Below are 14,295 nucleotides of genomic sequence, written 5' to 3'. Positions count from 1 at the left end.
GAATGGGAATCAGTCTTCTTTGTGAGAGTCTAGTGGCTTAAATGAAGTCACGTGCTTACAGTTGTTCCTGATGTGGTCACACTATTAACCAAAGTGTTCCTTGGCAGATCCTGGCAATGAGAGTTCTGAACTCCAGAGGCAATGGTATTCAGGATACCACAATTTAGTAGGCTATATATTGTGATCAAACCACTGAGTCCTGTTCTAAGACCTTTAACTTTCAGGAAGCACAAACATATGAGTTTACTCACTGAATATATTTTTAGCGAAAGTGTGCTGCTTTGGCTGCTGCACTAGTGAGGATCAAAGGGATTCAATATTTCTTAAAGTCACAGACATAGCAGTATGCAAATAAGACAGAATTCATTCATTCAATACTACTGACTGAGCATCTCCAATGCACTAGGATCCACCCTGGGAGCTAAAAGAAGACCAGTGAACAAGCCAACAATAAACAAGTTGAACCAGAGAAATATAAAACAGGAGATGGTGGCCAGGGCTCAACAGGAAAACTACCCATGGAAAAATAGCATTAAAAGTATTGCAAAGCTGATTGTGGAAGGTTTCAGAGCAGTCACATGCTAACTGAAAAGCACAAGGAAAGGACTTCTGGGAGGCAGTGATGGAGCAGTTACTTTGAGGGAAGTTACATGGGGTTGCTCCAAAAGGGTCATGACTTTTGAGGCAAGTTCTGAAGGAAAAATAAACTTTTGAAAGTGGCATCCAGCCTTTACGCAGGGAGAAGAGCTAGATCCTACCTCAACTTGATGTGCCATGCTTTAAAGGTGCAAGCCCAAGGGAGGAAGAGTGGATATGGAGGGGGTAGATGGGAGCCTGGAGTGGGTAGCAAGGGAGGGGAGGAAGGAGGTGAAAGTGTGGTTGGTATGTAAAATAAATGAAAAAAAGTTAATTATATTGTACATAAAAAGGAGCTGACATCCAGGTATAGGGGAGAAGGACATTTACATGATGGTAAAAGGTAAGGGGTTTAAGACAGAGTGCTTGGGATGTGAATCAAGGCTGGAGATGAGAGAAGGATTTGAGCCACACAAAGGAGAATGAATTCTATTCTCTGGTAAACAGGAAGCCGGTGGGAATCCCAGAACTGAGAAGCCAGCTTTCAGGGGGATCACTTTGGAGGCAGTGTGCATTGTAAATGATGGGAGATGCACTACAAAAATGGCCACAAAAAATCAACCACTGTGACCATCATTCTGCATGCAACTTTTACATCTACAAAATGAGTAATCTGACTAAAAAATGAGACCACACACATCTGGATTCATCACTCCCTCTACAATATTTACATATCTGAATAAACAGTTGGCCCACTTTAAAATGCCAATGAGATGACAATTTTGCATTAATCATACAAAAAGGTTTTCGGTTTGGCAACAGAAACCCACAATTACTATTCTGGTTTAGAGCGTTTAAGTGAAGAAACACTACAATGATTATTTTTCAGCTATTTTCTGCTACCATAGCTGTTTCCTTTTGGACTTTCACTAATGTTACATGGCCAATTGATTAAAAAGTTTTTATGTAATATCATAGAAGAATAAAGAAAGTAGCACTCATTGTCAGATGGGCACTTCATTTATGAATCCAATGCCAAACCCTATCCTGTAGGCTACCATGTGTAAACAAAGGAAATCACGCCTGGTACCAGAAATCCAGCCAGCTTCAAAGAGCTAATGATGTCATGGACCTTATTAGAAAAGTTATTTACTGGTGCCACTTTGCCAGATCAGCATAATCTCTTACTATATTCTAAATTTTATCCTCATACCCACAGTTAAAGGTGGAGTTACCACCCCTCATCAAAGAAGCTTCTCTTTACAGAGAACAGAGACTGTTATACAAAACCATAGCTGGATACAAGGCAGGGATCAATGGATCATGAGGAATCCAGCACCAAAGGATATATACACATCATAGATCCTGTGCCTATGGCTCAGGGGACATTGTGGAAGAAAGGGTGGACAGACTGTAAGAGCCACATTACCCGGAAGTCTTCTGTGAAACACTCTGTAGAAACAGCTGGATGAACAGTGCATTATCAGTGACAACATAAAATGAAACCAGATACTCATGGCTGGAACAACAAAATATCAATGGACATACATATATATGCATGTGCAACAAATATAGTAAAACAAAAGAAGGCTATCAACTTGAGAGTGGAGAACATGAAAGGAATTTCAGGGAGAATAACTGGGAGGGACTCGAAAGAAGGAAGGGATGTAATTCTATTTCCATTTTAAAAAGTTTTAAAAGAAATAGTATGAAATCTACATAAAATGTAGAAAAATAAATAAGCTTGCTAAGTTTTTTATTATAAAATTAATACATACTTTTGAGAAATACCAGCAAATGAGAAGAATATAAACTATGTATATAATTTTGTTCTGATTATCCAAAGAATTGAAACTTTTCATATATATTCCCTAGGTATTCTTCTCTAGAAATAATTTTATTGTTTTATGTAGTCACAACCACACCATATAGACAGCCTTGTCATGTCACCACAATTTGAATAAATTCCTCAATTCATTATCAGTGACAGCATAAAATGAAACCAGACATGCATGGCTAGTCAACAAGCCAGTAGTCTCAAAGGTGAAATGGCCTGTGACCTAGCTTTAATTCTAATTTTTGATAATTCTTATATATTAGCAGCAAGCAACTCAATCCCAGCACTCAGGAGGCAGAGGCAGGCGGATCTTTGTGAGTTCAAGGCCAGCCTGGTCTACAGAGAAAGTTCCAAAACAACCTCCAAAGCAATACCGAGAAATCATGTCTCAAAAAACAAAATGATAATAATAATAATAATAATAATAATAATAAAAGAAATGGATGGCTAAAACCAAGAAAACAAAAGCCATATTCCCCCCCACCCAACAAACTCATAACAGGTTACTCTTCCATGTATCCTAACCCTGTTTTTGAAGAGTATATGGAAGCAACCTGATGTGAGTCATGATAGCCCATCTCATCTATTATAAGTTCTTCTGTAATAGCCAGAGTAGCTATACATTTTCTTTTGTTTTTCTAGAGTATCCCTTCTTCATGTCACTGCTTCATCAATGGGAATGTCCCATGAAATGTGGTGACAAACATTTTATGGCCACTGGTTGAAAAACTAAGTAGCAGTAAGCCACAGCATACTCATCCCAGTTTTACCCTGCCCCTTAATGCTTTGTAAAAGGACACTTAGACAGTTCTAGAGTGGTAGAATTTAAACAAGAGTTCACATCAACATCTTCCTCTGTGATGTTTTAGAAAATTCATGTTCGCTTGATGACTACCCAGTCATCATAGAAACTTCACCCAGTAACTGATGGAAGCAGACTCAGAGATCCACAGTCAAACTATGTGAACCAGTTGAAGAGAGGGAGGAGGGATTATGTGAGCAAGGGTGGTCAAGAACATGATTGGGAAACCCACAGAGACAGCTGACCCGAACTCACAGGAACTCACTGACTCTAGCCCAACAGTTGGGGAGCCTGCATGTGACCAAACTAAGCCCTCTGCATGTGAGTGATAGTTGTGTGGCTTGGTCTGTTAGTGGGACCCCTGGCAGTGAGATCAGGATATCCCTCTTGTGCATGAGCTGGTCTTTTGGAGTCCATTCCTATTGTGGGATGCCTCGCTCGGCCTTGATGGGTGTGTGTGTGGGGGAGTCTTGGTCTTGTCTCAACTTAATGTCCCAGGTTTTGTTGACTCCCCATGGGAGGCTTTACCCATTCTGCAGAGTGGATGGGGTAGGTTCAGGGGAGGGGGGAGCAGGAGGAGGAGAGGGACAAGGAAACTGTGGTTGATATATAAAATGAGTAAGATATTTTTTTAAAAAAAGAAAATTCATGTGTGCTTAGACCATGGGCCTAGACATTCTGATACAGTGAATTTGAAATATCTGTATGGCTTGTTAAAAATCTATAAGTTGTTCATTCTCATCTATGCTGCTGGTTAAAAACCACTGTTCTATAACAGTTTACTCTAATCATCTCTCTTCACTATTCTGAAGGATAAAACCTATCTTAATATTTTATTCTATTGTCTACAAAAACAGATGTTAGATGTTGCAGAAGCAAAAAATTAAGAATTGAGAAGCAAATATATCCCCCATGTTAATCAGCTCCACAGTCAACCTTGCAAAGTATAAGAGAAACAGTTTAGCATCATTTTTAACAGTTAGGGTCATCTTTATGGTCTCATAATCTACTTACCGTTTCCAAACTTCTTAAGTAAAGACGATAATTTGTGATGTAAACTCTTCCCTTAATGGGGCCATTGAAAGGACATATGTAAATAACTTCTTTGTCTAGTAAGATAAAAAAAGTACCCTAAAATAATGGAAATATAGACCAAGATATACAACAAATGGTACTAACTTAATATAAACTACTTAGCTATGTTTAATTATAATAAAAAAGTTGAAAGAAACACTGGCAAAGTTTCCACATCTTGTGCCAGGCTGAATCAGGGCAGTGGGGAACTAGTAGGCCTATATCTCTTCTAAGCACTCATGGCACTTGTGAGTTTTCCCCCAATGCTGTCACCACCTGAGACAAGGTGACAAGAACCAGAGCACAGAAGTGAATGGGGGTTTTGGTGTTGTTAACATGTCAGGATTGTAAAAGAAACTACTTGAGCTATTTCTCTTCCAAGGATATCCTTGAATATGTTAATGACTTTTATTTTTTAAAAATAACTTTGAAATCCCTTTCTCTTCAGGTACCAAATGAAAATCATATACTGAGGTTATTCCATGCCAGTTCAATTAGTTACTACATCGGTTAAAGGTCCATCTGCTGATATTCAGCACTCAAATGTTATATATGAAGACCAACAAAAGCGAAATTTCTTTGCTCTTATCCAGAAAATGGGAAGGACATCTTTCACTGGTTTCAGCTTCAAGACTATAATTTGTGAGTCCACAGGCACTAGTTTCTCATGGTTCTTGTGGTACATGGCTAATTCAAAGATACTTTTCTAAAACCTCCATTTAATTAGTCATTTAAAATAAAAATTTGAATCTTAACGGAATGGTTCCCTGAAACAATGTTGTTTACTGGTCCCAAATATACTGATATGTAGCAGGAAGGACCAACCCTAACACAAAAATTGAATGTCCATATCATTAGCACTTGGCTCAGAAGCTATTAGATGCTTCTGCATTCTTAAGTCAGAGTGACCTGTCCCTTCCAAAGCAGATTTCTTCTTCTTAGCATGGATTTATCATCAAAGAAAAAAATACTGTTTTGAAATGTTACCACAATCTTAAACTTAATTTCCATTTTCTGGCAAAATATCTCCTATTATATCAAAGGAGACTCTTTAAGCTGTTATCATTTTTAAAACATATTGATTGGAAGACTTAATCTAATTGTTCTTATAACCTTAAATTATGAATCGTGTCTACTATATCTCTAGTTACAAACTTTCAAGAGATAACTCACGTTGTTCCCACTAAATCATTCTATTTGGTACAGAGACAAGAATATTGTTAGCCTTGTGAGCATAGAGCTTCTGAAAGAACTCTTTGATGAAGAAAGGCATGCAGCATTCTCTACACTAACACTCCTAAACAAAGATAGCCTATTTGTCCTCTCTGTCTTGTACAGAGCAAGTGAGCTCAATCCACCTCATCTGGCTGTACTGTTCCTCCAGGTCTGCACCCTCAGCCTCAAAAGCTCCTTACCAGTAATTAGTGTTTCCCCTGGGAGTTGAGGAACACTCTCACTGAGATCCTGACTGACTCCATCTTGAGATACCTGCAAGTGAAAGGGGAATCAGAGGTATTGGTGATATCTTTGCACAGATGGTAGCAAACAGAAATACACTTTTTAAAGAAAAAATGGAAGTTTAGTATTTAAGAAAACTAGAGCAGAAAATTCAAACTGGGAAAAGAGAATCTGGGATGAAAATATAGCTGGTACTTTCTTAACTCACATGATGCCTTCTGTTCAATCCCTAGCAACAAAAGTTAGAAAAATAAAAGATTGATCTGGCTGCAACGTTTATCAGATGTGCTAACTCCTAGTCTGAATTTAAATAATATTACCAAAGTTTTAAATACTTTTAAATACTTTAAAGCTACCACAACTCGGTAGAATGATCAAACATTAACAAAGTTAGTATGCTATATGGCCAAAGCTTTTGTTCCTATGCAATTGTTGCAGAATCATATCACAGTGCCAAAGTGTATGCCTTCTGACCTATTATTTTATTAGGAATCTTATTCTAGGTAAGAGAAAGAGTAGTCTGTCAGAGACCTCATCAGGTCTCTAGGAGTCATTTTGGAAATTTTCCCATTGACTTTAGTTTTCTGTAGGTCTCCTGTTTCAGAGTATTCTTAGGTATGTGCCTTATCTAATCACCTCAGCAACTCTGACAGGCAGGAAAACATTAATCATTAAACTCAGGCAATCCAGGTATGGTGATAGCCTTTGGCAAGCTGTGGCAGTATCATCACAAGTTTGAGGCCTACCTGGGCCACATAGGCTGACCCAGTCTTAAAACGAACCAACCAACTCACCCACAATTTAAATATCAGCATTTCAAAATCAAAATAGAATGATATAAGATTAAAGGCTGAAATAAAGTGATTTGAACATTATAAAGAGTTATCACATTGTGAACAATACTTATTAAACAATTAAGAAAAGAATCTCCCAACATTCCTCCCAGGTAAACAGGCAAAGGATGTGAATATTTCACAACCAACAAGAAAGGACAGTAATGTAGTTTTAAAAAGAAATAAAAGGCTAACCTTGTGAGTAATCAAGAAATTAAAATAAAAAGATACTTGCCTTTCTGATTGGTCATCTTTATACACTGTGAGGTGGGAGAATAAATCACCTTAAAACTTCATGGGTCATGAATAAAACTTACTCTGAATTTACCCCTCCCTTTCAATTTATGATCCAAAAGATTTCATTCTAATTGAACAATTTACTCTGGCTACTTTGAAGCATTTTATGTTCAACAGCTCCTTCAGAGAGAGCTATTGGATACAGAGGACTGCTTCGGACCACATGTAAGGTCTGGCAGCAATTTATAAACAAAGCTTCAGGAAATCATTTACAAAGCAAAAATCACTTAATACATATTCTATTTAAACCTCTGCTAGAACAAAGTGTCTCCACTGTCTTATGCCACATGAGCACATGATGAAATTTATGATTCAATAAGGCCCAAATGATTGTCTAACGCAAATATGAAGAGAGAAATGTAGAAATACAGACAAACGTAAAAACAACCTACCATTTTAATGGATTCATTCTCCAAGGAGTGTGAATTATATTTAAATGCTGATGCAGAAGCCATTCTGGAAACTACCAAGAAAGACAAAATTCTCTATTAATTGAACTATTTCAAACATACGATTGAAGAGTTCAGTATTTCAAGAGAACATATACTACTTAACTTTGTAGGTCCTATTTATATCCTAGGGCCCAACAGAATAAAAAATACAAAGAGAACTAGCCAGAGCACAGGTAGTAAATATCCAATGAAGAAATGAGTTCAGTGCTGTCTTTATTTTATTCTTGGTTTTTAGGTTTGAAAGGGAGAGGCTTTCAATGTATGTAGAGGTGTGCTATACATTTCCAAAGTTTCATCTAAAAGTTAAGAGGGTACTGTGCCAGATACACATCTAGAGGATAAATGACCATAAAGGGAAATGTGAGGTAGAAAAAATTTGTGCCCTACCACTTGGGAGGCTGAAGTAGGATCATTAAGTACAAAGACTGCCTGCATTCATGAATGAGACTGTCTCAAAAATTGCAAAAAAGGTTTGGGGAACACAGAACAGGAAACAGGAGCTAAACAGTAAAAGGGAAACCCCATAGACGACATCATGCTTATTCTAGGAAATTTTATTCATAATGCTCAAGTTGCCACATTAAAAACAAGCAAACCAAAAATTTTAATGTTTAGCAATACATGACAAGCATGAAATTTCTATACCATTTAAGTTTTCAAGATTTACAAGCATTCAAGCAGAATTATTAAAGAGTGAATGGTATCACTTACACAATTCTCCTTCAAGAATTATTTTCTCCATATTAAAAAGTCTAAAGTGAAATAGAATTGAGTGAAGTCAAATTCATAGAAATTATTTAATTAGTATTTTCTAGTGAAAGTATGTATTTCAAGTAAATAATGCACAGTTCCTCAATTCAGCCATGGACAAAAGCCATTAATATTCAGAGCATACATGTGGTGGTTTGAAAGAAAATGGCTCCCCAAAGGGAATGGCACAATTAGGAGGTGTGGCCTTGTTGGAGGAAGTGTGTCACTGTGGGACTGGGCTTTGAGCTCTCTTACTCAAGCTTCACTCAGTGTGACAGTTAACTTCCTGTTGCCTGCAAGATGTAGCAGTCTCAGCTCCAGTACCATGTCTGCCTGCACACCATCATGCTCCCCATCATGATGGACTGAACGTCTGAAACTGTTAGCAAGCCATCCCAATTAAATATTTTCCTTAGAAGTGTTGTTGTGGTAATGGTATATCTTCACAGCAATAGAAAACCCTAAGGCAATATGTCAAACTACCTTTAAAATACTTATTGTTATTTGTGTACATAACGTGCATGTGTGGGCATGCATGCTATAGTTTATGTGTAGATGTCCAAAGACGTCATAGAGTCAGTTCTCTCCTTTCACCTCTACCCGAGTTGTGGGACTCAAACTCAGATCAACTGGCTTGCAAGGCCTTTATCTGCTGGGCCATCTCACTGACTGCACAAAACCATTCAAATGTAAGTATTTATTTAAACTCGAAGATGCTAGCAATGATGGAAAACCAGAAATGCTTGTTATTTTAGTTATTAATATTAAGCATAGAATGGGATGAAGTCACTAGCAGGTAAGCCATTTCTACTTCAAGGTGACTGTGGATATCTATGGAATCTTTTGGACATGTTCCATTAAAAGAACTGTCAGAGGGTTGGGGAGATAACTTACTCAGTAAAATGCTTGCCGTGAAATCATGACCTGCATTTTTAAAAAGTCGGGTATGGTATATGCTTGTAAATTCCACTATAGGGGACCCTGCCTTACTAGCCAGCAGCTTAACTTATTTTGTGAGCTCTACAACAGTGGGAGACCCTGTCTAAAAACCCAAGGTAGACCACTCCGGAGGAATACGATCTCCACATACCATACACACATGCACTAACAAACTGCCAATCTCTCTCTCTCTCTCTCTCTCTCTCTCTCTCTCTCTCTCTCTCTCTCTCTCTCTCTCTCTCTCTCTCTCTCTCTCTCTCTCTCCTTCTCTCCCTCCCTCCCTCTCTCCTCCCCCCTCTCTCTTACACACACACACCCAAAAAAGGAACAGTCATTCCCTAACAAAGCACAGTATACCGACTCACTCTGGCACACCTTCAGTGTTGATCAGTGTCCTTAAGAAAATCCTGAGAGAAAACAGAAAGGATATAAAGAAAAACATCAAGATGAAGAGGTGGAGAGATAGAAGGGGAAGGAATCTTACATTATTAGGGCTGTCAGGTTGCACCCACAAGAGATCATCTTGACAAGGGCAAAGCCTGTGCCCATTTGGCTCATGGTTGTGTCCTGGCACACAATGGCATTATTAACGCTCTAGTGAGTGAATGACTGATTGTGTGGAAAATACACACTATCATAAGACATCATGAGGGGGCTAATTTCAATACTGATTTATCAAATCCCACAACAGTGGAACTATGAAGTATTATTGAATCGTAAAGATGATCTATTAAAGATGGCACCCATCAGACTCCCAGCAACTGGGACGACAGAGGTAGGAGACTCTGCTTAGCCCAGTAGTTTGAGACCAGGCTAGGCAGTAGAGGAAGAGGGGAGGTAAGACGAAGCAAACAACACAAACAAGTGCTAATAGAGAAAAGAGGGAAAAGGAAAAGTGAATTAGGTGGTAGCTTAATTAACAAGGAATTACACTTTAACTTTTAAAGAGATCAGTGAATAACTGCCAAATGAATTAAATTCAGACAAAATATTATATCATGCTTTGCAAGACTACTCTAACCTTATGCTCATACACCACAAAATATTATTCTTAGACACAATAGCAGAATGGGAAAGATGAACTGGAAAAGGCTGGTCAGATGTACCTACCCTGAAATCATTCATCTGACTAAATAAGATTATTTAAGAGAACAGAGCAGGTTCTTCAGTAATATATAATTTTTAGTAGTAAGATACTTGAATATCTAATAATCAGTGTTTTCAAACTAAAGTTATTATTGATAATTCAATAAAGATATTTAAAATCCAAGGCTATACAGACCACTTACTGCAAACCTGTCTGCTCATACAATGTTTCTTCACAAGCCATAACCAACAAAGTCAAAGTGGTAATGTATTCTTGTAATCTTAGCACTTGGGAGGCAGAAGCAGGAGGATCAGGAGTTCAAGCTCAGTCTGGACTACATCAGACTGAAAACACAAAGAGACACAGACAGAGAAAGAGAGAGAGAAACAGAGAGAGAGAGTCAGAGTCAGAGTCAGAGACAGTATGGTGTGACCCAGAATGCACAAGGATCTGGGCTCAATCCCCAGAGGCACACCAAAAAACAAAACAAAAAGAAAAAAAATCACGTAAAAGTTTTTATCTCAAATTGTGAAACTCATCACAATTTCTGAACATTTCTATCACTTCAAAGAGAAGACTCATGCCCAGCCATCATCCCTCTACACTCCCAGGGCTGAAGCCCTTCAGCAGCCAGATAGATTGCTTACTATTTCTACAGATCTGCCTACTCTGGGCCCTCATATACATAGCATCATATAACATGGTCTTTATGTCTAAAGCCTTCTCTTTGGGAATTACAGGAGACACTGTTACTGTTAAAAGCCGAATCAAACATAACCCTCTGAGGTTCAAGGGCCTGGGTGATGATAAGAGTCAGTTCCTCAGTAAGCCTGGCTTTACATTTTCATCAGTGAGCCTCTGTGTCGAATGTGGTGGCTGATCCTCAACAGTCTGCAGAAGCTGCAACCCTGAGGCTAGATTTTGGAGCTGGCACCATACAAATCCACCTCTGCAATTGAGCAACTATTTGACCTTGGACAGGTTATTTAATTTCTCTGAGCTCCTGTCACTACTTTATTTTATCACTGTTGGGCAAAATGAGTTATTTCAAGAGAAGAACTACTCTATGTATCTGTTAATAATTATCAGCATTTTAATTATGAAAGGCTAATTGTTCACTGTGGTCAATACAACCAATTCCGCAAATAAGCCCTCGCCTTAGAAATACGAGGGAGAAAGCAAGCTATTACATGGATAGTGTTTGGCTACTGATGACTGAATTATAAACTTTTAAGCTGCACTTGTCCACAATGACTGGAACAGGAAGCAATGTGCCATTGGTAAAAGATGCCCTAAACAGACCAAGAACCCAGGAGGCATTTGCAGAAGCAATAACATTTTAATCCTTTTTATTTAAAAAAGTCATTGGGGGCTGGAGAGATGGTTCAATGGTTAACAGCACTGACTCCTCTTACAAATGACCCAGGTTCTGGTCCCAATACCCACATGAGGCAGTTTACAAATAATTCCAGGGTTTCAGATGCCCTCTAACCTCTGTGGGCACCTGTATACATATAGTGCCCATAAACTCATGAAGCTTTACACACATAAAAATAAATAAAAATAATAATTATTTGTTTAAAGAGTTCTTTAAAAATCATTGCTTTTTGACTACTTTGGCTTTAATTCAGAAACTGAAAGTTAACAGAAATAAAAATAATAAATATTTGTTTAAAGAGTTCTTTAAAAATCATTGCTTTTTGACTATCTTGACTTTAATTCAGAAACTGAAAATTCTATATACAAAATATGATCTTTATGCCCCTCTCAAGATACTTTTGTGATGATTCAAGCCAAATACCTTCCTGTTTTAAAGGATACAGGGACTAGAGAGGGGTAAAGTTCCTGGGTTGAGTCATTGGCACTGCCAACTAGCCTAGGTCCCCTCACATCATAGGGTACTTTTCATCTGGGGAAAGGTCTTCCAAGTAGTCTCTTGAAGCAAACTAAATGAAGTGTGTGGCTGGTTCTAATATCAGTGAAAGAGGAGTTTAGAAGACAAATTAACAAAAACAGTTAAGAGAGTTCAATTCACCCAGCTCACCAGTCTCCAGGGCCTCTAACCCCCTTGAATAAAAGTACATAAAGGTGGTATTTGCTGAATAAAGCTTAGTTTTAAGAACAACATAGTCTTCACCATCTCTTTGGAAATTCAAGACAACCTCAATGATCTTCCACTCTCCTTCTTTCAGTCTCTCATTCCAGCACTTAGCACCTTTAACATAGTCATTGTGGTTACTGCCCACCTTCTCAAAAGGATTAGAGCCCTCGTGCCAAGAGGAGCCCCCATTTGCAGGCTATGGTTCTAGAATTCATTTGTTTTATTTACTCCTGCATTTACAGCAACTTTAACAGTGACTAGCATCTAATAGGTACTTAATAGGTTGTGTGTTAAATGAATTAACTGAGCAATAATGACTTGGACAAGGGTTTTGACACCATTTCACTTAAGCGAGGAGCTCATGAAAGTTTATTCAAATAAATAAAAAGGTACAACAAAGTCCCTGGCTCATCAGGATGTTCCCTACATGAGACTCTGGAAAGCAGAGCTGAAGTGCTCACTTATACTACTGTGAAACAATTTGCACCAAAGAACTGAGACAGTTTTATCCTCTTCTGTAGACTCTCCCATGAAACAAACAATTGAAGCCACCCAAACCTCTTCTCCCACACTTTTTTCCCAGACCAAGAAACTATTTTAAAACCTTACAGACTATACAAAACACCTGGACTATATAACAGACAATTTACAAAAAACAAATAGGTTTCAAAGCAGCACATTTTGCCATGGATCTCACAAGGCCTTTGCCAGCACAATCTAAACACCAAAGGGTGGGAGCTCCATCTCCAGTGTCACCTAATTTGCAATCCATGGCCCTTGCTGAGTGCTTTTGCTGAGTACAAACAAACAATGAGAAGGAGCATGATGCTTTCTCCTCTGATCACCCCTAATGTGATTTATTTCTTTGCCTTGGCATTTAAATGAATTTAGAGGTGCTTTCTCCCACCAGTTCAAATGACTATATGGAACTATCCAGTCTTAGAAGGGAATTTCCAAAGCCTGACAGCCAACAAGGAGTCATGAACAGGCAGCCTGCTTAGAATTCCTGTCTTTTACTGATGTACAGACCGAGTACATAAGAGCTTATTTAAGAAATCCATTTGGGACACACATATCAAATGGGATTACAAATAAACTAATAAAAGTTTTCTAGTTGACCATGGAATTAGATAAATGGAAGAAATACTTTAGTACTATAGGCTAGACAGGAATAGGTAAAATATAAGATGGAGGCATTGTGATGAGTTGAACCTGATGCAATTACAGAGCTGTATTACAGCAGGACGTCCTGTGATGGCTCAAGCTTTACAAATGGGAGACCACCTATCTGGGACCAAATTGAACAACTAATAGTACTACTAACTCCTTTGTTCACTATTATGGCTTTTTCAAATCATAGTTTTGCCAAATTGCCCTCCCCATCATTTAAGTAATGCTATGACATACTGAAAGCAAGCACATCAAACAAGAAGAGCAACCTGCATTCATAGAATAGCCTAACCAATTCTAGAATTCACCATCTTCTTTTTCACCTTTAGAATAATTATGTCTCCCACTACCATGTGTGATACCACTCTCTTGAGATATTGTGCTCCATTCTGTGTTCTTTCACTCTTCAATAAATTTCTTTCCAATTTAAAAAAAACATTATTCCTGTCTTTTGAAAATCATTGTTTTTGCTTGGAAGACTATTTTGAAAACAAATGTCATGAAGTTCAGTCAGTGGTGTACAATATTATTAGAACCAATACTCCCTTTGCTATAAAACAAACTGTAAAAATCCCTTTGTTAGCTGAGATGAGAGCTAGATGAGAATTGTAGATGGTACCAATCTAAAGACAATTTTCTCCTATCTCTTCGTGTGTCCCTGTGTGTGAATGTGTGTGGAGATTAGAACACAACCTTAGGTGTCATTTCTCAGCTTCCATCTACCTTGTTTTCTGACACAGGATCTCTCACTGGCCTGCAGCTGGCCAAGTAGTCTAGGTAAGCCCCAGGGATCTGTCTCTACCTCTGTGGTGCTGATATTACAAGTATATGCTAGCCACTTGCTTTTTCAGCATGGGGTTCGGGGTTTGAAATCACACTTTCACAACAAGCACTGAGACATCTCTATATCAATATTTTA

General features: G+C 38.2%; 1 protein-coding gene across 3 annotated transcripts in view; it reads right to left on the bottom strand.

Annotated features, from left to right (window-relative positions):
* Nucleotides 1-14,295, bottom strand: part of Mtm1 (myotubularin 1) — a 104,172-nt gene that overhangs the window by 74,844 nt on the left and 15,033 nt on the right. For all 3 annotated transcript variants that reach the window (XM_040744710.1, XM_040744712.1, XM_040744711.1), the window contains exons 2-4: nt 7,270-7,340; nt 5,705-5,777; nt 4,230-4,324 (exon numbers count right to left, since the gene is read on the bottom strand). In XM_040744710.1, coding sequence (XP_040600644.1) covers nt 4,230-4,324; nt 5,705-5,777; nt 7,270-7,332 — 231 coding nt within the window. In that variant the 5' untranslated portion in view covers nt 7,333-7,340. The remainder of the gene's footprint in view (nt 1-4,229; nt 4,325-5,704; nt 5,778-7,269; nt 7,341-14,295) is intronic.

This window comes from Mesocricetus auratus, unplaced genomic scaffold (genome assembly GCF_017639785.1).
Source record: "Mesocricetus auratus isolate SY011 unplaced genomic scaffold, BCM_Maur_2.0 Super-Scaffold_100003, whole genome shotgun sequence".
Lineage (NCBI taxonomy): Eukaryota > Metazoa > Chordata > Mammalia > Rodentia > Cricetidae > Mesocricetus > Mesocricetus auratus.
Note: the sequence above shows the minus strand (reverse complement) of the source record. Positions and strands in the feature narration are given on the sequence as shown.